At 37.9% G+C, this 23,280-nt stretch overlaps 1 protein-coding gene across 1 annotated transcript in view; it reads left to right on the forward strand.

The window, feature by feature from the left end:
• SKIC3 (SKI3 subunit of superkiller complex) overlaps window positions 1–20,702 on the forward strand; it is a gene marked incomplete at both ends in the record, with an annotated part of 73,094 nt that extends 52,392 nt beyond the window's left edge. The window contains 5 exons of the mRNA XM_084233619.1: window positions 868–1,026; window positions 3,172–3,324; window positions 16,155–16,285; window positions 17,064–17,187; window positions 20,628–20,702. Coding sequence (XP_084089745.1) covers window positions 868–1,026; window positions 3,172–3,324; window positions 16,155–16,285; window positions 17,064–17,187; window positions 20,628–20,702 — 642 coding nt within the window. The remainder of the gene's footprint in view (window positions 1–867; window positions 1,027–3,171; window positions 3,325–16,154; window positions 16,286–17,063; window positions 17,188–20,627) is intronic.
• Window positions 20,703–23,280: the final 2,578 nt, after the last annotated feature.

A 23,280-nucleotide genomic window follows, 5' to 3' on the forward strand; every position in this document is an offset into this window, starting at 1 on the left:
TAAAGAAAGAAATATAGTCATTCATGCCTGAATGATATGTTCTGAGAAATGTGTTTTTAGGTGATTCTGTTGTTTTGTGTCTAGCATAGGGTGTAATCACACAAACTTATATGGCACAGCCTTCTGCATACCTAGGGTTTATGGTATAGACTGTTGAGACTACAATTGTATATGTAGTCTGTTGTTGCTGATGAAAATTAGGCAGCATATGGCTCTATTTAAAATAATAGTGGAAGAACTTGTTTAGAGAACTTTCTTTGATTTCTTCCTCATATATGTATAGAAAGATATACATATTATATGTATGTATGTTTGTGTGTATACAGACACAACACATTTATGTATGTCTCAGCATGCTTTAGGGCAAAAGTAATAGCTCGGGGAGGTGGGTGAATGGGTCATTTCACTTACTTCCAATATGTAAGAAGTCTGTAAGTCTGTCTAGAGTAAGAATGTACAATGAATATCTGTTAAGAGGTTGAGAAAGGAAAAAAAGTTAACTCTTCCCTGTGATAGAGTATGGTCTTCTTCCAAAAAGGAAGTGTTGGCCTTCACTATTAATTTTACATTTCCTTAGTTCAGTTGTTTCTGTTTAAAACCTGAATTTTTCAAGAATATCACTTGTCAAATGACTATATTAAATTTAAAATAAATGACTTATAAACAACAATAATAGCATTACTGATTTTAAAGTTTATGTAAACATAGAGTTTCTTATTTCTAAGATGTTCAGTTTTATTGATTTTACCATTGTGGTTGTTTATTTTTTAATAAGAAAAGGTTAAATGCCACTTTTTTTCCTAACATGGAGAATAGCTCAATTTAAGAACCTGTCTGATATATTTTTATTTGGGGTTTAATTTTTAGAATTTAAAAAGTAATCCTGATCAGACAGCTGTTATCTTACTTTTGAGACAAGTTCAGTGTAAAGCACTTCTGGAGTCACAAAAGCCTCTCCCAGATGCTGTGCTTGAAGAACTACAAAAAACAGTAATGTCCAACTCAACTTCTGTTCCAGCTTGGCAGGTAAATCCTCTCCTTTCTAATATGGGTCTTAAATGAAAACACTTGATAACATTAGATTAGGTGAAGGATATGCTTCATTTTTATTTGTCTTGCCTTAAAACTCACCATATGTCTCATTTTCAAGATTTTTAAAAAATATTTATTTATTTATGCATACAAGAACTGGGGTACAGGCCAGAGGTGCAGTGTGGGGGGTGGTGAGAGAATTCACCAGAGACAGAGTGGGGAACAGTACAGGCACATTGACTGAAATACACTGCTGAGGGGAGCAGCGGGCGAGTCAGGAGAGGTCTGCTGCGCTATGTGGGTAGCTCCCTGGCCGGGAATCAAACTCATGCTGCTGTGGCTGTGGAGAGCTTCACAGGTTGTGTCTTAACCCCTTGCACCACCAGGGAGGCCCTTGTTTTCAAGATTTAAAAGCTGTCGTGATTAGAGGAACTAAGGAAGTTAAATACTAATTTAGGATTTGCAGCTGTCATGCTCAAAACTTTCTTTTTGTTGATTATACATTTCCTCAATTTAAAACAAAGCTGAAAACACTGTCTTTTACATGGGGTTGTTGTAAGAGTTACAACATTTTATAATAAAGTTATCATAATGGTGTTTAACTCTATCTTTTGAGGGAGAGGGGATCTATAATAAGTGCTCACTTAATATCATCAATAAATTCTTTGAAACTGCAACTTTAAGTAAAACTCTTTAACAAAACCAATTTTGCCATAGATTAGTTGATATACAAACTAGTTAAATTCCTTACAATGTATTTCTAATCACAAAAAATCACCAAACTTCTAAATAAACACCTGAAGCACTTCTAATATTAGACAATAGTTTGTATCCATTCAGTCCCCAACCTGCTTATTTCAGTTCAGAGCCAAGGGTGCTGGAGTCTATCCCAGTAGCAGCTCAGGATGGAAGGTGGGAACCAACCCTGGACCGGATGCCTTTTCCTTTGCAGGGTGTGCTTACACACCTACACCCACACTCACTCCCACTGGGACAGTTCGATATGCTAGTGAACCTCACGTGCATATCTTTGGGATGTGGAAGGAAACTGTGGTACCTAGGGAAAGCCCAGCCAACATGGGGAGAGCATTGAAAACTCCACATATTGTCTCCTGGCAGAAATTGTTTTGTTTTTTATCTCATCAACATTGTAATGCAGCCACCTTGAATGAAACAGTGCTATTCAAGCATCTGTTGTATTTAGTTTTTTCTTAGCTACTTAACAGGTGAGCTATATCCAAGTTACTCTTGGGCTTTTAGTGCTTTTAGAACTAGTTATTTTCAGATAGATGCCAAAATCAGTAGACTCCTTTTAGCTGTATAAAACACATAGTGATCACTGTTTGCTTTATTCTTTTTTTTTTTTAAACATTTAGGGTTTTTTAAGATTCTTATTTATTTATTATTTTTATTTATTTATTTATTTATACAAGCACTGGGTATAGTCAGAAGCGCGGGAGGGTGAGAGAATTCACCAGAGCCAGAGTGGGGAACAGAACAGGCAGACTGATGAAATACACTGCTGAGGGGAGCAGTGGGCACGGCAGGAGAGGTCTGCGTGCGATGTGGGACCCTCGCCAGTGGCCGGGGATGGAACTGGCGCTACAGAGGCTGCGGGCAGCTTCGCAGCCCAGCGTTCAACCGCTGCATCACCAGGGGAGGCCCTGTTTGCTTTATTCTTAAATTGATGTTAAAATACAAACACCACATTGTACTTTCTTCTGTGCCCCAGAGAAAACATCACAGAGACTTTTTACTGTAGACTTTACAGCAGCTTATTTTACTACAATTTCTTTTGAGATTTTATTTTATCATCTTTGTGTTGCTGCTATTGCAAAGTAAGCCTCCATTTCACTATAATCCTTGAAGAAAAGTGCTTTTCTTCTCATTTGTCATATGAGAGTTCAGATACTTTAATTCTAAGGTCGACTGTATATTGATGGTTTCATATTTTATATCAAGGGCACAATACTTTGTTAAGCTTCATGTAAATGGAGTATTCCTTCGCACCTGGTTACTTTGGGGCACAAAAATTACTAGTAAATATTTTGGCTTCATCAAAGTTTATTGAAATTTTTGAAAGTAGAGTACCAGGCCATTAACTAAACTAAAATCTTTTGGGTTCTTTCTGTTCTTCAGTGGCTTGCACACATATATCAGTCCCAAGGAATGATGGGTGCTGCAGAGATGTGCTATCGAAAAAGCCTGCAAGTAGCATCCCAGCAGGGCAGTTGGAGTGGGAAGCTCTCAAGTCTGCTGAAACTAGCACTGCTTGCATTAGAAGTCTGCATGGTAAGATAATGTTTAATTATGATCATGAAAACTTATTATTTTGTTTTTCTTTAAGACGAAAGCTTGTTACATGGCAATATCTGGTGGTCTTATTGTTTCATTATCTTCTAGTATGGCCTATCTTAATAGTCTCTATTTGGCCTATTGATTGACATTAGAGTAACATAAGCCCATGGACTCCAGCAGAATATTGTCAGTATTTGGAAGTAGGAAAACAAAGGTTGCAATTAAGAAAGTTGAATTATGGCAAAATAGACATTTTTGCTTTTTGATGATTTCAGTAGGAAATAGTCCAGCCTCTCATCTGTCTCATCTGTGACAAAGATGCCAAAAATTTACATTTTAGTAATTTCTTAGTAAAATTTGACATTCTGTAAGAGGAATTTCTAGTAAGTTTTGACTTACTATGCTGTTTTTTTATACCACATTAGGTATATTAATCTAGAGGTCTTTATGCTAATGTGGAAAAGTCTTCAAGATAAATGTTTAAGTGGGTGTGTGTGGCGGGGGTTGGGGAAGTCAAACTTTCCAACAGTGTGTCATGATTTCCTATTTGAGTGTATGCGTGGTATATATTTGAGAGAACATATGTCTCTAAATACATCCTGTGTATGTGTGTTTGCATGTACATACTCTTATAGGCTTATAGAAAGATAAAAAGATATGAAAGATATTCGATGGTTGTTACTTTGCAGAAAAGCACCGGGGGTCTTTAAGAGATGGTGAGAAGACTTTTTCCTTTTTTCTTTTATTTAAATTTTATTTTTATATTCCCCATACAATTACAACCCCCTTATTTTTACCCCAATCCTTCTTTTTCCTGCCCCCCACGCCCCATAGAGTGTCTCTGGTTCATAGTTGTTTGTTGACTTTGATATTTTCTTTCTTATAGTTATTCTTTTTCCTGGTCCCTTATTTAGGTTTTCTAGATTCCTGCTATGAGTGAGACCATCCAGTATATTTCTTTTTCCTTCTGGCTTATTTCGCTGAGCATGATCCCTTCCAGCTCCATCCATGTTGCTGCAAATTGCATGTGTTTATCTTTTTTGAATGCTGAGTAATATTCCATGGTGTATATGTACCACATCTTCTTGATCCAGTCATCTATTTTTGGGCATTTGGGCTGTTTCCAAAGCTTAGCCATTGTAAATAGTGCTGCTATAAACATAGAGGTGCAGGTGCTCTTTGGAATTAATGTTTCTGTGTCCTTTGGGTAAATACCTAGGAGTGGAATTGCTGGATCATATGGAAGCTCTATGTTTAGTAGGTCAAGAAATCTCCACACAGCTCTCCATAGTGGTTGGACCAGTTTGCACTCCCACCAACGGTGCAGGAGAGTTCCTTTTTCTCCGCAACCTCGCCAACATTTGTTGTTGCTAGTTTTTTTAATATGTGTCATTCTCACTGGTGTAAGATGGTATCTCATGGTAGTTTTGATTTGCATTTCCCTGATTACAAGTGATGTTGAACATTTTTTCATATGTCTGTTGGCCATTTGCATTTCCTCTTCAGAGAAGTTTCTTTTTAGCTCTTGTGCCCATTTTTTGACTGGATTATTTTCTTTGTTTTTGTTGAGTCTCATCAGCTCTTGTAGATTTTTGTGATCAGTCCTTTATCATTAGTGTTGTGTGCAAAAATGTTCTCCCAGTCGGTGGGGTTTCTCTTTGTTTTTGTTATTGTCTCTTTTGCTGTGCAGAAGCTCTTTAATTTGATGTAGTCCCAGCTGTTTATCTTTGCCTTCACTATCACTGCTTTGGGTGATGTGTCTGTAAAGATGTCTTTGATATGCATATCATGTAGTGTTTCGCCTATATTTCCTTCTATGTATTTTATGGTTTCGAGTCTTATATCTAGTTCTATAATCCATTTTGAGTTGGTTTTTGTGCATGGTGTTAGGTAGTAGTGAAGCTTCATTCTTTTGCATGTAGCGACCCAGTTTTCCCAGCACCATTTATTGAACAAACTTTCTTTGCTCCAATGCATATTCTTTGCTCTTTGTCAAAGATTAGTTGACCATAAATCTGTGGGTTTATTTCTCGATTTTCTATTCGATTCCATTGGTCTTTGTGTCTGTTCTTGTTCTAATACCATGCAGTTTTGATGATTATGGCTTTGCAGTATAGTTTGAAGTCTGGGAGAGTGATGCCTCCATTCCCTTCTTTTTTTCAGGAGAGCTTTGGCTATTCAGGGGTTTTGGTGATTCCATATGAATTTTATCAATAATTGTTCTATTTCTTTGAAGAATGACATTGAAATTTTAATTGGAATAGCATTGAATCTGTAGATTGCTTTTGGTAGGATGGCCATTTTAATAATGTTTATTCTTCCAATCCATGAGCAGGGGATGTCTTTCCATTTCTTTGTGTCTTCTATTTCTTTTAACAGTGTTTTATAGTTTTCTTTGTATAAGTCCTTTATCTCTTTTGTTAGATTTATTCCCAAGTATTTGATTTTTTTTGTTTCGATAATAAAAGGGATGGGTTTTTGATTTCTTCTTCGTCAGGTTTATTGTTTGTGTATAGGAAGGCTACTGACTTTTGCATGTTGATTTTGTATCCTTCCACTTTACTGAACTGATTGATTAGTTGAATTAGTTTTTCTGTAGAGTTTTTGGGCTTCTCTATGTATATTATCATATTGTCTGCAAATAGTGATAGTTTGACTTCTTCTTTTCCTATTTGGATTCCTTCTATGTCTTTCTCTTGTCTTATTGCTCTGGCTAGGACTTCCAGTATTATATAGAAAAGCAGTGGTGAGAGTGGACATCCTTGTCTTGTTCCAGATCTTAATGGAAATGCTTTCAGCTTTTCACCATGGAGAATGATACTGGCTGTTGGCTTGTCATAGATGGCCTTTATGATGTTGAGGTATGTTTCTTGTAGCCCAAGAATTTCAAGGGCTTTTGTCATGAATGGGTGTTGCACTTTGTTGAAAGATTTCTCGCCATCTATTGATATTGTCATATGGTTTTTATATTTCTTTTTGTTGATGTGTTGGATAACGTTGATTGATTTTCAGATGTTGAACCATCCTTGTGTCCCTGGAATGAATCCTACTTGGTCGTGGTGAATTATCTTATGGATGCATTATTGGATTCTGATAGCTAAAATTTTATTGAGGATTTTTGCATCAGTGTTCATTAGCAAGATTGGCCTGTAGTTTTCTTTTTTTGTCTTGTCCCTGTTCGGTTTTGGTATTAGTGTAATGTTGGCTTCATAGAACGTGTTTGGTATTATCTCTTCCTTCTCAATTTTTTGGAAGAGTTTGTGAAGGATAGGACTAATTTGTCTCTGAACGTTTGGTAGAATTCATTTGTAAACCCATCAGGTCCTGGGCTTTTGTTTTGGGGAAGGTTTTTGATTACCATTTCAATTTCGCTGCTTGTAATTGGTCTGTTTAGGTGTTCTGTTTCTTCTTTATCTAGCTTTGGGTGATTGTAGAGTTGTAGGAATTTGTCCATCTACTCTAGATTGTTGAACTTGTTTCCATATAACTGTTCATAGTAGTTTCTGATTATTCTTTTGATTTCTGCTGTGTCTGTTGTGATTTCTCCTCTTTCATTTGTGATCCTGTTTATTTGTGCTTTCTCCATTTTTTCCTTTGTGAGCCTGGCTAGGGGTTTGTCTATTTTATTTATTTTTTCAAAGAACCAGCTCTCGGTTTCATTGATTTTTTTTTTTTTTGGATTGTTTTTTTAGTTTTGATTTCATTTATTTCTTTTTCCTTTTTATTTTTTTTAAAGATTTATTTATTTATTTATGCATACAAGCACTGGGTACACCAGAAGCGCAGGAGGGTGAGAGAATTCACCAGAGCCAGAGTGGGGAGCAGAGCAGGCAGAAGGACCGAAGTACAATGCTGAGGGGAGCAGCGGGCGGCAGGAGAGATCTGTGTGCCATGTGGGACCCTCCTTTGGTGGCTCGGGAGCAGCCAGGGATCGAACTGGCACTGCAGAGGCTGCGGGCAGCTTCGCAACCCAGCGCTCAACCGCTGCGCCACCAGGGAGGCCCTCTTTCTTGTTTCTTGATATGAGCCTCTATTGCTATATATTTTCCTCTTATTACTGCTTTTGCTGCATCCCATACATTTAGGAAATTGGTGTCCTCCTTGTCATTTAATTCAGAGAATTTTTTCTTTTCTTCTTTGATCTCCTCTTTAGTCCAGTGGTCTTCCAGTAGTGTGTGTTTCAATCTTCATGAGATAGGAGAGTTCCTTGCCTTCTTTTTATGGTTTATTTCTAGTTTGATGCCTTCATGTTCAGAAAAGATGGTTGGTATGATTTCAATCTTGGTGTATCTGTTGATGTTTGTCTTGTGTCCCAGTATGTGATAGATCCTGGAGAATGATCTGTGTGTGCTTGAGAAAAATGTGTACTCAGATTTTTTTGGGTTTAGTGTTCTATAGATGTCTGTTAAACCCAAGCGCTCTAGATCCTTATTTAGAGCTTTAGTGTCTTTACTTATTTTTTGTCTCGTTGATCTATCCATTGTTGATAGTAGTGTGTTGAAGTCTCCTACTACATATGTGTTTTCTCTGATGTCTGTTTTCAAAGATGACAATAGTTGTCTGATATATTTTGGTGCTCCTTCGTTTGGTGAGTATATGTTAATGAGTGTTATTTCTTCTTGAAGTATTGTCCCCTTAATCATAATGTAGTGACTGAGTGACTGTTGGGGTCTCTTTTTGCCTTTTTGAGTTTGAAATCTGTTTTATATGATACAAGTATAGCTGTTCCTGCTTTCTTTTTTGGTCCATTTGCTTGTAGGATTGTTTTCAATCCTTTGAGTCTGTTTTTATCTTTTGTAGCTAAATGTGTTTCCTGGAGACAGCAAAAGGTTGGGTTTTGTTTCTTTTTTTTTTTTTTAAAGATTTATTTATTTATTTATACAAGCACTGGGTACAGTCAGAAGTGTGGGTGGGTGAGAGAAACGGGGAGCAGAGCAGGCAGAAGGACTGAAGTACACTGCTGAGAGGAGCAGTGGGTGGCAGGAGAGGTCTGTGAGCCATGTGGGACCCTCCCCCGGTGGCTGGGGAGCAGCCGGGGATCGAACCAGTGCTGCAGAGGCTGTGGGCAGCTTCGCAACCCGGTGCTCAACCGCTGCGCCACTGGAGAGGCCCTGGGTTTTGTTTCTTAATCCAGCCTGCAACTCTGTGTCTTTTTGTTGAAGAGTTTAGTCCATTTACATGTAGAGTTAATATTGATATGTTAGCATCTCTATTTGCCATTGTGTTTGTCTTTCCTTTGATTTTATTTATCTATTCTTTTAATAACTTTTTTTTTGGCCTTCTTTCATTGTTATTCGTCCATCTGAGGTACTGGCTTTAGGACTCCTTGTAGTATTTTTTGGAGTTGGGGTTCTGTCATAATGAAATTCCAGAGTTTCTGTTTGTCTGGGAAGGTCCTTATTCTTTCTTCATAGAGAAAGGAAAGCTTTGCAGGATAGAGTATTCTTGCTTGGCATCTTTTGTCTTGAAGTCTGTTGACTATGTCTCTCCACTCTCTCCTTGTCCGTAGTGTTTCTTCGGAGAAGTCTGATGTCAGTTTGATTGCTTTTCCTTTGTATGTTATCTGTTTCTTCCCTCTTTTCAGCTTCATTATTTTTTCCTTGTCCTGGATTCTTGGGAGCTTTACTATTATGTGTCTTGCTGTATTTTTCCTTTCATCATGGAAGTTTGGTGTTCTTCTTGCTTCTTGTATATCAATTTTCAGCTCCTTCTTAATGTTTGGGAAGTTCTCTTCAATTATTTCCTTGAATATTTTCTCTGTTCCTAGGTCTCTCTCCTCTCCTTCTGGGATTCCTGTAACTCTTATATTTCCTTTCCTCATGGAGTCAGATAGTTCCCGAAGTTTTTCTTCGATCTTTTTCATTCGTACTTCTCTTTCCTTTACTGTTTTGGTTCTTTTTATTTCTGTGTCTTCGAGAGTGCTTATTCATTCTTCCATTCCCTCTATTCTGTTATCACTGCTTTTTCCAGCATTCTTTAGTTCTGCTGTTAATCCTTTGATCGCCTCCATTTCCTTCATTTCCCTCTTTAGGGACTCGATTTCATTCTTCTGAGCGTTCTTTTCCTTAATGACTTCCATTAGTTTTTTCATCACAGCACTTTTAAATTCTTTTTCTGGAAGGCGCAGAAGTTCTTCCAAGTCACCTTAGTTGCAAGCTGGTGGGTGGTTTTTTTTTTTTGTAATGTGTCTTTTTTCTGAGGTGTTGCTACTTTGCCTGTAGTTTTTCTTTTCCCTGCTGCCTGTCTTATAATTTGCCTTATGCATTGGGACACTGTGCCGTTGGTACTGGCTGGCATCTTTTTGGTGTGTTCTTTCGGGAGTTTCAGAAACTGGCAATCCAAATGAGTCAAAAACTGTTATGCCAGAAGTCTAGTGGGGCAGTGGTACTTTGAGTATGTTAATGGTCACTGTCACAGAATCTCTCCTCCTTCTGTGTTTAGTTATAAAGGTGCGTCTTGAAGTCCCATAGACTTCCCTGGAGGTGGGGCAGCTGGATTGCACTCTGGGTTCCAAATCTCTGGATCCTCCTCTGGGCTCCAACTTCCTGCCAGGTGGTACCGGGCTTGCAGGGGCTTTCAGCTCACCTCTGACTGTTCAGGGAACCTTCTCCCTCTGGCTCCTCTGGGAGCCTTCTGCCAGATTCAAGCAGTCTTTATTGAGGAAAGGTCTCTGTTCTAAAATGGCGCTTTGGAGACAGACGCACTCTCCCACGCACCCGATCTGCCCTGGCCTGTGGGTGCCTGCTCCCCCTCTGGCCTCGGACTGCTGGCCTGAAGGCGCCTGGCGTGGGCAAACTTCCCAGCTCACCTCTGGCTCCTCTGGGAGCCTTCTGCAGGTTTCAAGCAGTCTTTATTGAAGAAAGGTCCCTGTTCTAAAAAGGTGATGTAGGTACGCACTCCCCTGCATGCCTGGTCTGCCCCGGCCGTGGGTGCCCGCTACCCCTCTGGGCTGGGACTGCTGGCCAGAAGGGGCCTGGCATGGGCGAACTTCCCAGCTCACCTCTGGCTCCTCTGGGAGCCTTCTGCCGGTTTCAAGCGGTCTTTACTGAAGAACGGTCCCTATTCTAAAATGGCAATTCAGAGACAGGCATACTCTTCCTTGTGCCCAGTCTTCCCGGGCCTTGGGTGCCTGCTTCCCCTCTGGGCTCAGACTGCTGGTCAGTAGGGGCCTGGCTTGGGCGAACTTCCTAGCTCACCTCTGACTCCTCTGGGAGCCTTCTACCGGTTTCAGGCAGTCTTTACTGAAGAAAGGAGAAGACTTTTTAATTTCAAAATTTTGATAGTGCTTGATTTTTTTATCATAGGCATGTTACTTCTGTAATTAAAAGGTAATGATTTCTTGTTTTACATGATTAGAAGAAATTGTCTCAGACAGGCCTGAATTGACTCATGCTTTTGCCATAGTAAATTCATTATCAATGTTATTTACTTGATTTAACTAGATACTTTGACAAAGAATTGGAAGAATTGGAAGAATTTTTTGGCTTTGATGCTATCACTGTAGAGCACATTTAAGAACTCCTTAGGCAGGAACCGTGTTTTGTTCATCTTTGTGCCCTTGCTTTGCTGCTCTGCCTTGTACCTAGCAAGTCCTCAACAAATGATTTTTTGAATGAATGAATAAATAATAATGTAGTCAAATTTGAAGTGATTTGCATGAAAAGAAATGGTGGTTGTAGGGGCAGGATGGCCCTGTGCAGGATCTTTTTTTTTTTTTTTTTTTTTTATAGAGGCATGTTTTTTTATTTATTTATTTGTTTGTTTATACATGCACTGGGTACAGTCAGAAGCGCGGGAGGGTGAGAGAATTCACCAGAGCCAGAGTGGGGAGCAGCAGAGCCAGAGTGGGGAGCAGAACAGGCAGAAGGACCGAGGTACACTGCTGAGGGGCGCAGCGGGCGGCAGGAGAGGTCTGCGCGCCATGTGGGACCCTCCTCTGGTGGCCGGGGAGCAGCCGGGGATCGAACCGGCGCCGCAGAGGCCACGGGCAGCTTCGCAACCCAGCGCTCAACCGCTGCGCCACCGGGGAGGCCCACCTGTGCAGGATCTTTATGACCCAAGCAGACAGGTAAAGGAGAGTCCTAGAGCCCTCGGTGGGTTTCTCAGGCTATTATTAAGCTTTACATGCATTGCAGCAACCAGGTTCACAGAAGGCAGAGGTGCTGGGGGGCCAGGAGGCTGGTAGGCCTCGAAGCTCCCCTGCAAGCCTTCATCCTGGGCTTCTCTGGCCTACTTTGCCCCTTCTCTCTCCTGCTTCTCTCCTGCTGCTGCTTCTCTCCCTGACTGTCTCTCAATACACTTCCCATGGCCCACAGATGTAAATAAGATAGCTTGCAATAATATAACAACTGCAGGCCCCCCATCAGGCAGGGCAATCCTAATGATGGGAGGGCAGAAAAGCCTGAAAAACATTTACCCTACAGTGGTTAACGGTAATTGTAGACCACCAAACATTTTGGGTTTTTTCTTTGGTCCCCATATCTACATTTAACAAATGTCTATGATGTTGGTAACTGGTGAAATTTGGAAGCTACAGATATTAACTATAATTTTTCTGAAATACATGTATTGGAGAAGTAGATACCCTTTTAGAAGTAGATACCCTTTTATTTGTTCACTAACAAATATTATTTAATGTTGTGGTTTTTTGTTGTTAATGCTGAAAAATTAAATCCGACTTGGAATAAAATAGTAATAGCAATGATAGTAGCAAACATATATATATATCCCTTTGCCTGTATGGTTATACAAGTGCTTTACACATACTAATTTGTTTAATAGTAACAAAAACCCTATTTTACAGATGAGAAAATTAACTTGCAGTGTGGTAACACCCATATATACCTGCTCCTCTACCCACTCCCACTACTACAAAACTATTTTCTGTAAGAGCCTTGGTTCTGATTCTACCATTTACTACTTGTGAGATCTTGAGCCCCTCCCCCTGTTTTTTACAATAGTGGGTGTAATACCTACTTTGCCTCCTTATAGCTTATGAATATCAAATGAAATAACATGTACAAATAAATGCCTTTTTTAAGCTTAAGCACTATTCAAATCTAATTTATGCTTATTATAAAATTTGACAGCCAATAGTTGTTTTAAGGGAATAAAATAGATGCTATATTTCTGTGATAAAGCTGGCAAAGTACAGAGGATGTGTATTAAGTGGGTATTCTGAGACCCATTTTCCTATGTGTGAGGATGGGATGTTCCTTGTACCCATAAGCAGTTCTTGAGACACCAGCTGGGTGTCTTATAATTTGACTCATTTCTGATATTATCTACCCAGAGATAGCATCTGTTTCCACAGGTTAAGGGTATAATCCTCCAAGACTGGTTCCACCCCTCATCCTTCCACACCTGCTTGCTCCTCTTCATAATTCAAATGTATTTCTGTCCACTGGCTGGAATCCTGAGATCCTCCACCCCTCTCCTTGGCTTTGATTCATTTGCTGTATTGGCTCACAGAACTCAGAGAAACCGTTTGTTTACCTGATAACAAGCTTATTATAAAAGGACATAATATAGTCACGTGTCACTTACCGATATTTCAGTCAACACACATACATAGCATGCATGGCTATCCCAGTAGGCTGTACTGTAAAGCTTAGGTGTGTAGAAGCCCAGGTGTGTAGTAGGAATATACCATTTATGTTTGTGTGATTATACTCTGTGGCCTTTGTACAGCAGTGATGGATTTCTCAGAATATACCCCCATTAGTTAAGTGAATCCTGATGGTAAAGGATATAAACATCCTTTCTCACTCTCAACACGGGAAATTCTAAGGGTTTTGGAACTGTGCGCTAGGAATCTTGGAGGAAGACCCAATATATGTAAAAATATACTTTGATTATATTTTACATAAGTCACAATATCATAGGTATATTGAAATTAGATTGTTTTTAGAGAGGTTCCTATATGTGTGATATCATATATGAACAGTATTTTATTTTTATTTTTATTTTTTATAGAGGCATGTTTATTTATTTATTTGTTTGTTTGTTCGTTTTGTTTATACATGCACTGGGTACAGTCAGAAGTGCGGGAGGGTGAGAGAATTCACCAGAGCCAGAGCGGGGAGCAGAGCAGGCAGAAGGACCGAAGTACACTGCTGAGGGGAGCAGCGGGCGGCAGGAGAGGTCTGTGCGCCATGTGGGACCCTCCTCTGGTGGCCAGGGAGCAGCCGGGGATCGAACTGGCACTGCAAAGGCCACGGGCAGCTTCGCAACCCAGCGCTCAACTGCTGAACAGGATTTTAAACTGAAAGTTTCAGCTAAAATTTAAATATCAGGTTCCAAAGTGAGAAGACTAACCTGTAAGAAAGATATGAAGTATTGTGAAGAAAGGTATTAAGGTATAAAAGATTGTGAAGAAATTTCTTAGGAGACAGTTCTTGACTCCCTCATCTTCTCAGCACTTTTCCACTTAGAGATACACAAAGGTGAGGAAGGGAGCACTGCCAGAAAGGGAGGCTTTGCTTCCTGACCTCTAGGGTCCTGGAGGCACATGTCTGGAGGCACATAGACAGCTGTCTGACTTGTGCTTTAGACGCTGTGGCTCTCTGCTTGCAGTGTTAGGACAGAGAAAAAGAGAGTTGTGCAGACTGACTGTGTGCTTCTGGGAGAGAATAGCCAGGAGTGGGTGGATTCCAATGTGGGGAGGATGGAGGATGGAAGGAGTGAAGGAGCGCTGATGCCAGAAGGGATAGGGAACACTCCTAGAATTTGTTCAAGCTAGGAATGAAGGAAGCCAGGTTTCAGATGGATTGGCGTAGGATCCAGTAGGGCCCACCAAGAGGAGTGATGTGATCTCCGCAGAAAGCTAGATTGTTGCAGGATGTAGAGAGAGTAAGAGGGTAAGAGGACAAGAGTGCGTTCATCCCAATTAGTAAAGCTCTGCAGATGAGCGGGCCTGGCTTCATGGGTGTGTGTCATGTGCAGTTACCCAGGGCTCCATGTTTGTTTGAGTACAGCTACTATCTTGAAATTCCTAATCATTTTTGAATAAAGGGCCCTGCATTTTTGCACAAAGGGGTATGCCTTTATTTTATACTAGTCCCACAGATTACATAACTGGCCCTGCAGGTAAGAAACTACCCATGATGTTGGGGATCTCGATAAACCAATAAAGTTTAGATGAGAAAAAGCTTTACGTAACCTGTCATGCCTGGAAAACTAACACCACCTTATAATGGCACTAGTCAAATCTAAACTGATAAATCAGTAGGGATCTGAAACTACAATTAATAGGAAAATGCTGGGAGTGTTGGGGAGAAGGAACAGGTCATCTGCTGCTGCCTGTAGCTGTACCTGTAGCAGAGAGTGAAGGAGAGAAGGATGGTGTGCAAATAAACCTTTGAATAAAGAAGGGATTATTGAAGAGATTATTCTAATTAAGGTTAAGAAAAATGGATCTAAGAGTTTTAGGACCTATCTGTTCACTTGCATTCAGAGACAGAGGATAATGACTTAAAAGAGATAATGGGAAACAAAAATTAGTGCATTTTAATTGCATTTTCAATATACCAGTTACATATAAAAATCTTTTCCTTATATTCTCTTTGGGCTTAGTTTACATAATGATTTATATGACTTCTTAGAATTTGGAAATACATTACAAAATCATCTAGTAAAAGTTTTATTATTGGCTTTTTAAAAAAAGTCAATAATAATTTTGTTAGCATGGACTTTGCCTTATTTTCTTTATCAGCTCTTCCCAAGGTCCCATTGTTTTCGTCTTCATAGAAAATGCCTCACAACCTCTGTCCTATATTTTCAAATTCATTATCTTTATAACTTCCTCTTCCTTGATCACAAATTATGACTGCCTGTATTGCACTCAGAGTTTATTGCTCTAACTTTGTAAAAATAATTTAATATTTAAAATGGACTATGTATTGACTCATTGTATTGATTTATCAAAAGATATATTTTAGGTTTCTGTAATTATGAAGTCTTGGTTACAATTTGAGATTTTTAATGAAAGATTTTAAAGGCTGTTTTTTCTTTTATAATTCAGTAGCGTGTTCACCATTTTATTCTTAATTACTGTTTCTTAGGAAATACTAACCTATGTTATTTCTGAGTCATTACATAAGAAAGTAAAATTTTCTTTTTTTTTTTTTTTAGATAATAAATTTTATTGTTATATTCCCTATACAATGGCAGCCCCCCCATTCTGACCCCAATCCCTCCCCTCCCGCCCCCGCCCCCCTAAAAGTGTCTCTGGTTCATAGTTTTTTGTTGATTTTGATTTTCACAGAAAGTAAAATTTTCAACCTAAGTAATGTATGGATACCTTAACACTTTCCCCATAAAGTGAAATTATTTAAAAACATTTTAGTATTAATCACTTTGATTAATTTTTTTTTTTAATCACTGATCTGCTTTGCACCTTCTTTTCTGTATTGGAATTTTATTAAAATATTTCAGCTTTTCCTTTCGACTTAGATAATTTTTAGTATGTGGACCTTTATCACCACTGGTTAAAGAAAGAATCATGTTAAATTGACTTTTGTGTATCGGGGAGACCAAAGATATACTGATTTTGTTCAATTATGTGATAAAATTGTCCATTTTCCTTTAATGAATATTGTTAATTCTGTCCCCTCTTTGAAACCTTTCTTTATCCTAGATTACTCTGTTTTGTAGCTCCTTAAGGCCAGGAATCAGATATTAGCCATCTTGTAGTAATCATGCTGTGTTAGACTTCACAGGGTTACTCAGACAAGTAGGTGCTCAATAAAGGAGCGTTGAATTGCATTATTTTAAAACAAACATGTCAAGAGCTTTGATTTAATATTTGTCTTATATTTTTACAGGCTAATATTTCCAATGACCACTGGCCATCCTTAGTTCAAGAAGCTACAACTGAAGCCTTAAAACTTTGCTTTTGTCCACTGGCTGTTCTTTTGCAAGCTTTGTTACAGTTCAACCGCAAAATGGGAGCTAGGTATATAGATTCTTTGTTCTTTTTTAGGGAAAGGGAGGGAAATATTCCTCATTTTCAACTCCAGGAAATGAAGCATCTTCAAGACAAGTTCCTTAGCTCTTACTTCAAAGCAGTTGCTATTGATAAGATCCTCCTACTGAGCAGTTCTGAGGTTACCACCACTTATGTTGTTTCTACCAGCATTACAGAAATCTTTGGAGTCATATATGTTAGTAAGTTAGGAATGAAAAAATTGGAATATAGCTGTAAATCAGCCTGTTAATACATGGGTTCACATACTATATGTGTTCTTAAAAATATTTACTAAAAGTCTGATATTATATACAGCCTCTTCCATGTGTCCACTGTTAATATTTCTTCATATTTATTTTTATATTATTTATTGACTTACTGATTTTCTGTTTTCAAAAAACATTGGAGGTAGAGCATTCACAAGTGCTCATAAAATAGGTGTCTTTTCCCCTCTCTGTTTGGAATGGGCCATAACTTATCTGCAAAATGAGAATAATAACAGCAACATACCTTACAGAATTATGACTATTAAATGTGACCATATGTGTACAACACTTTGCATAGTACCTGGACATAATAAATACTTCACTAATGTTAATTGTTATTATAACCTTTATTGCTATATGAATAAAAAAAGTCATGAATTAATTAGCACCACATCTGCAAAAGAATGAGAAGATAAGTATGTGAGACTAGCATATGAAATTTCTTTTATATTAATATTAATTTATATGCCTTGAACTAAATGTAAATATCTTTGTCCCAGGGAGACAAGGCGGCTATTGGAGAGAGTAGTGTATCAGCCTGGATATCCCAAATCTATTGTATCAACTGCACGTTGGTACCTACTGAGACACTTACATGCCAAGAATGACTACGAGCTCATTGATGTAAGGCATTGCTTTTATTTAAAATATTTCTTCTTAGACCTTAGGGTTTTAGAGTTGTTTTTCAAAATTATTCCTCTATGGTTGAATTTTTAAAAAAGAACCTGAATTCTTTGGTTAAGAAAGGACTATATGTCTACTGTTCTATCTATGAAAGTAGAGGGGTCAGCAAAAGACTACAATGTCCACTATTGTTGAAAGTAGCAGAACATTTGTGGACATGGCTTGATGATGAGTATACATATAGTGTGTACCTTTTCATGAGGTACAAAAAGTTACGAAAATTCTCCATGTGAATATTGGAATAGAGCCCAAATGGAACACTTTGGCATAAACAAGACTGTTAAGGCTGTATTTAAAAGTTATTTTAATGTGGATTCAACATGTATTATGTACAGGATGCTTTTAGTTGGGGAAGCTATACTAATTTTTCTTTGAATATAACCATTCAAAGCCAGAATCCAAATGAATATCAAATACTTAGTTTGGGACATTGGTTTAAAACTTTGAGGTCATACTAGGCTGTTAAGTGTGTTGTAAGTAATTGGATGTAAACCAAAGTGAAAATGGTTTTACTTTTTTTTTCTGTAGTAAAATACAGCAGATTTATGGATAGCCTTATACACCTTTCTGTCAGTGCATTCTTAAATGAAAGAGAAAAGTTACAGGGAGCTTGCTTTATTGGCAATACTTTTTCTGTGAACCAATGATAATATCACTGGTTAATTAGGAACTGCTGAGCTATAGTCATTGCCTAATGAAATTGATAGTAGTACAGATATCTGTTTTAACCCAACCTTGGGCAGTATCAAAAATCAACTTTTTCTTTTTTCCTTTTTGGCCACAAAGAAATGATCTAACTACACTACCTCTCTTTCATTTTCTTTTATACTTTTGCTTCATTTTTTGAAATGGACAGGGTAAGAAGTTCTAGCAAAAGTCAAAAGTTTAAATAAAAATGGTCAAGTAGAGGCCTTCCTAGTGGCAAAAGGGGTTAAGCACTGCACTATGAAGCAGTCCGCAGCTTCTGCAGCACGAGTTCCATCCCCGGCCGGCCAGAGAGCAGTCCACATGGCAAAGCAGACATCTGTCTCGCCCGCTGCTCCTCTCAGCAGTGTATTTCAGTCAGTCTGCCTTTTCTGTTCCCCACTCTGTCTCTGGTGAATCTCTCACCCCCCTGCATCTATTGCCTGTACCCCAGCTCTTGTATGCATAAATAAATAATTTTTTAAAAAAAATGGTCAAGTAGTAAACCAAAGGCTAGAAGATGCATAAGTATACAAGGGTCTTTATTGACATTACCACAGGGGCCTTGTCTCTACCTGCTCTCATTCTTCTTTTCCTGAGCGGGGATGTGATACAGCCTTTAGAATCTGTTTAACCTAGAATTTCTCAGCCTTAGCACTACTGAAATTTTGGACTGGATAATTCTTTCTTGGGAGAAGGGTAAGGGCTGCTGTCCTGCGCATTGTAGGATGTTGACCAGTGTTCCCAACCTCAACCATCTAGATATCGGCAGCATGGTCCTTCTCTACCTACTCAACTTGTGACAATGAACAGTGTCTTCTAGATGTTGCCAAAGGATACTGAAGTATAATTGCCCCTGGTAAAGAACTACTGATAACTTGTAGGAAATACATTCTCCTAATGTGCCATGTAGACTAAGAAAAGACAGACAAAAGTGCTAGCTGCTGGCTGTGATGTTTCTTATGGCCATTGTAATGGAGGCAAATAGATTGGATAGTGGTAAGAGATAGCAAATTATAGTGGAGTGCTCATAATATCTTTGGAAAAATTATTTCTCATCTTTCCCGTAAAATGCGTGTGATAATTTCTACTGTACCATTCATGAAACAAGTCTGATATCTAATTATTATATATAAACATGTATATATCTAAAATTGTTTTTTTTTAAGATTTGTTTATTTATACACAACAAGAGCTGGGGTACAGGCCAGAGACGCGGGAGGTGAGAGGATTCACCAGAGACAGAATGGGGAACAGAACAGGCAGACTGACTGAAATACACAGCTGAGGGGAGCAGCGGGAGAGACAGGAGAGGTCTGCTTTGCCATGTGGGTTTCTCTCTGGCCGGCCTTGTTCCGAACTCTTGCTGTAAAGGCTCTTGTTCTCTCAGTGCCCCTTGTTCCGAACTCTTGCTGTAAAGGCTACGGATTGCATCACAGTGCAGCGCCCAACCCCCTGTGCCACCAGGGAGGCCCTAAAATTGATTTTTAAAAGATAAACTGTTAAGATTCTTGTAACTTTAGAATCTTGAAATTAATAAAAAGCACAATGAAATTAATAAAAAGCATTTTTAATCAGAAATTTTTAATCTATTTCAAGTACCCAGAGTATTTGAAAGAGTTTGCCTTTAAGTGACACACACATCATTAAAGAAATATTAATAAAAAACAATGCTTGGAGAAATGCACTGTAATCAACATATTGCAAACCAAAAACTTAGAATGTGTATAAATGTTGGAAGATAATTCAGCCATGGATCTTCTGTGTTTCTAAATATCCTGTGAGCAGAGGGCCTCAGTGCCCCTTGTTCCAGACATTCTTTTCAAAATGTTTGTACAGTGACAGCCTTGGGACACAGAGATTAAGTGTCTCCCTCCAGAGCAAAAGGTAGTCCTGTTTATGGCCCATTTTATAAGAGATTCAAGTGTCCTAGGTTAAGGCTCCTTTCATATAATGCAGCCCAGTATACATGGAAGCTATATGCATCCATACATGAACCCCATGAGACAGTGATACAGGGAAACTGATACAAATATGTTGATGCTCATGCTGTTTGCTGTAGCATGAGTAATAAAGGCCTTTTATCTCTGACCCAGATGTCCTGTGTCTTTTATCAGTATCCATGAAACTGGCAGGCAAACTTGTTAGCTTGCAAGTGCAGCAAAATCTGAGACCCTTCGTAGTGCTTGAAAATGAACAACCAAAAAAATGTTTTAGTAATGAGTAACTGAATTAAATATTTAATTGAAATTAAATCTTCTGGTTTGTGAGATTGTTGAAAGTCATGAAAAGGTTGTTCACAGAGCCTTGAACCTAAACACTAGTTTTGAAGAATGGCAATGCCATTTGCATAGTTTGATGCACAAAATGGTCTTTTGGGGCAAGAGTTTAGAAGTGACAGTATTATAAGCAGAGCTGCTGAACAAAAACTTTAAAATGATACAGTGCCAACAGTAATAGCAATCAGTGTTGGCATTTATACGAATTGAACAACTGGACATATTTGCTTACCTCTATTTTATCTCTATTTTAACTTTGAACACTTCAGCAAAAGTGACTGAAAGATTGCACCCAGACACTTTCTTGAGTGGTTTGATAATGTCTTCTGCCCTTTGGCATATTTGACTTCTTTGAATCTAAATATAGGTATTGTAAATAAACAAATTATTGATGTTTCTGTATGTGCTTTCCCACAGGTGCTGATAAACAATGCCCAAACTCACGGAGATACAAGAACTTTGGAACTTAATCAGAAATTATCCTCACAATAACATGCATTATTTTATACTTAGCAAGTAAAGAAAAAGCTTTCAGAAAAAGTAAAACAATAATCAGAACCTTTCCCTAAAGCAACATTTTTTAAAACTGTAGTTAGAATCATGCATTCCTTTTTAAGTCTTTAGGTATAAAAAAAGTCATAAACTAGGGATGTAATTTTCCACTAACTCCTAATCTGCCTTTAATCTGAAAAACATCTTTGATTTTGGGAAATCCATAATGAAAAGAAAACCATGATTTCCTTAGTCATTCAAATAATTTAAGTCACTGAAGTTACAAGTTATTTGTATTATTTTCTCATCTTACATGGTGCATGATAGGATATGTTTTTGTAATCCCTTACAATAAAGCCTTAATAGCCATATTTCTAAACAATATGCAAAAGCATATTAGCACAATGCAGAATTTCATTTATTAAAAAACAAATTGAAAGATTTAACTTAATTCCTTCTGTGAATTCTAGAGTTCAGCAGACCAACTCATCACAAAATCCCAATAATCTTACAAGCTATTTTACTAGTAGCTCAATCTCAGTTTCTGTTGAAAAAGTATAATATAAATGTTGGTGAGTGTCAAGACTGCTGATGGATATGTTTATATAATTTAAAACACTCAAGCGTATGGCTGCATTTTAAAAATTAATGGAGAGTAATGCTGACAGTATTTAATTGATCATGCAGTTACTTCAATTATGTTGAAAACTTGAACTTCCTGGGAAAAAAAGGAAAAAACAAGCGTCTTATTTCTTTATAGTATCAATATCAAATATCAGATATAAATTCTAAATTTCAAATTTTAAAACTTGAAAGTACGATAGCTATTTTATTTTTTCAAAAATCCCTTTATATATCTGTAGAAAACTATGTTGCTGACTTTGGATTTGTGGTTTAAAAAGACATTTTCAGGCATTTACATATAATTTATTGAATGAAAATGTGGTTGTGTAATGTATGCCTGTAGTTTTTTCTAAACAAGTAGCTCCATCATGTTGCTTTGTGAGATTATACAAATTGATAATATTCTGTAATTAGATAGTAGTTCAGAGGTTAATCTATTGAATTAACTACAGTTTGGTGAATCCCCAAATTTGACTGAATTTTGTTCACACCTACGCAATCAAAATCTTTAAGGAGGAGACCTAGGACTCTGCACTTTAAAGGTAGCCTGAGAAACTCTAATGTTCATTTAGGTTTTTGAGCCACTGAATTAATCCAATGATGATTCTTTACTTTCTTTAGCAAGATCAAACACTTGCCATTCACTGCCCATATCTTCCTTATACTCACAACCGTGAAACTGAATCAGTGCTTTTAATAATGACAGATTTATCTGGAGATATGTTGCAAGAGGTTGCCTGTGCAGTGCTGGTGCCTGTGCCCTCCTGCTTCCTCAGGAAAGCACTTCAGCCTTTGCCTCCAGAATAAGCTGGCTCCCTCTGCTTAAAGGCTTAGGATTCAGTTTATGTTCTCCATCTGCCTTCTGGGGTGTCATTTGCTTCACAGGGGTACTTTGACTCACACTATGGACTTGGTTAGCCTTTGTTCAGGCCTGAAATCAAGGGTAGACTTGACTCTCTTGCTTCCAGGGACTTCACACCTAGTGTTCTAGAAGGGAAGATTGGAAAACACCTTAGTTAATACCAGCTCAGGTAATTCTTTTTTGCATGATGTAGACACATTCTCTCTTTTGTTTGCTACATTCTCTTTAAATTGCTGCCCAGTTACTGTGAGCTCCACTCCTAACCATGTAATTTTTACAGAGCTTACTTCATGTCCTATCTGTGCTAAGTGTTAAAAATATTGTCATTTTATTCTAATTAGTAAAGGAGAGTGGTGCTAATGGCATGCTTAAAACAAAGACAATGCTAATGGAATCAATGCTATGAAAATCTAAGAACTTTAAAAATGACCACAATTTTCCTTTAGATTTTATACTAAGTTTGAGAAATTACATGCAAACTTGTTTCTGGAGGTGCCAACATTTAGCATTCCTATTAAGTATTTTATTATTTTCGAGAATTAGATTTTATTTTCTGCTACTTTTTTATCCACCATTTAGCTATTGATTATTTTGATGTTTATAGGTTAATTTGGTATCTGATTATCACTTCCTGTGGGAGAAATACATCTCATAAGTAAACTTTTAGGACAATCTCTTTGTTTGGGATCACTTGTCCTATATCTTGAAGATCCTTGCAGTAATTTCTGGTCAGGAGAAGAAAACCTTAGTTTGAAATGCTTTGCTCTTTTTTCATTTTACAAATTGAGTTGACAAACTTCTTTTAATTACTAGGAATAGAATTGGATAGAAGAAATACTCAGATTGTGTAAGGAGGGAATTCAAAGATGTGTTTCAAAACAGTACGAAACATTAGTTAGATAAATATTTTTGCTATGTAATACTTGCACATGAAAGCACGTGCCATAGAAAGTTTGATTTCTGCTTTGTGGAAATTTGATGGGAACATAAAACAATTTTATATCTGAGTCAGTATTAACTTGCAGAGCCATTTCAGTTTTTGGTCATTAGAAAATATGGGAACTTTGTTTTAGCAAAATTGACCCCTTTTTC

Source organism: Talpa europaea (genome assembly GCF_964194135.1).
Source record: "Talpa europaea genome assembly, chromosome: 5".
Lineage (NCBI taxonomy): Eukaryota > Metazoa > Chordata > Mammalia > Eulipotyphla > Talpidae > Talpa > Talpa europaea.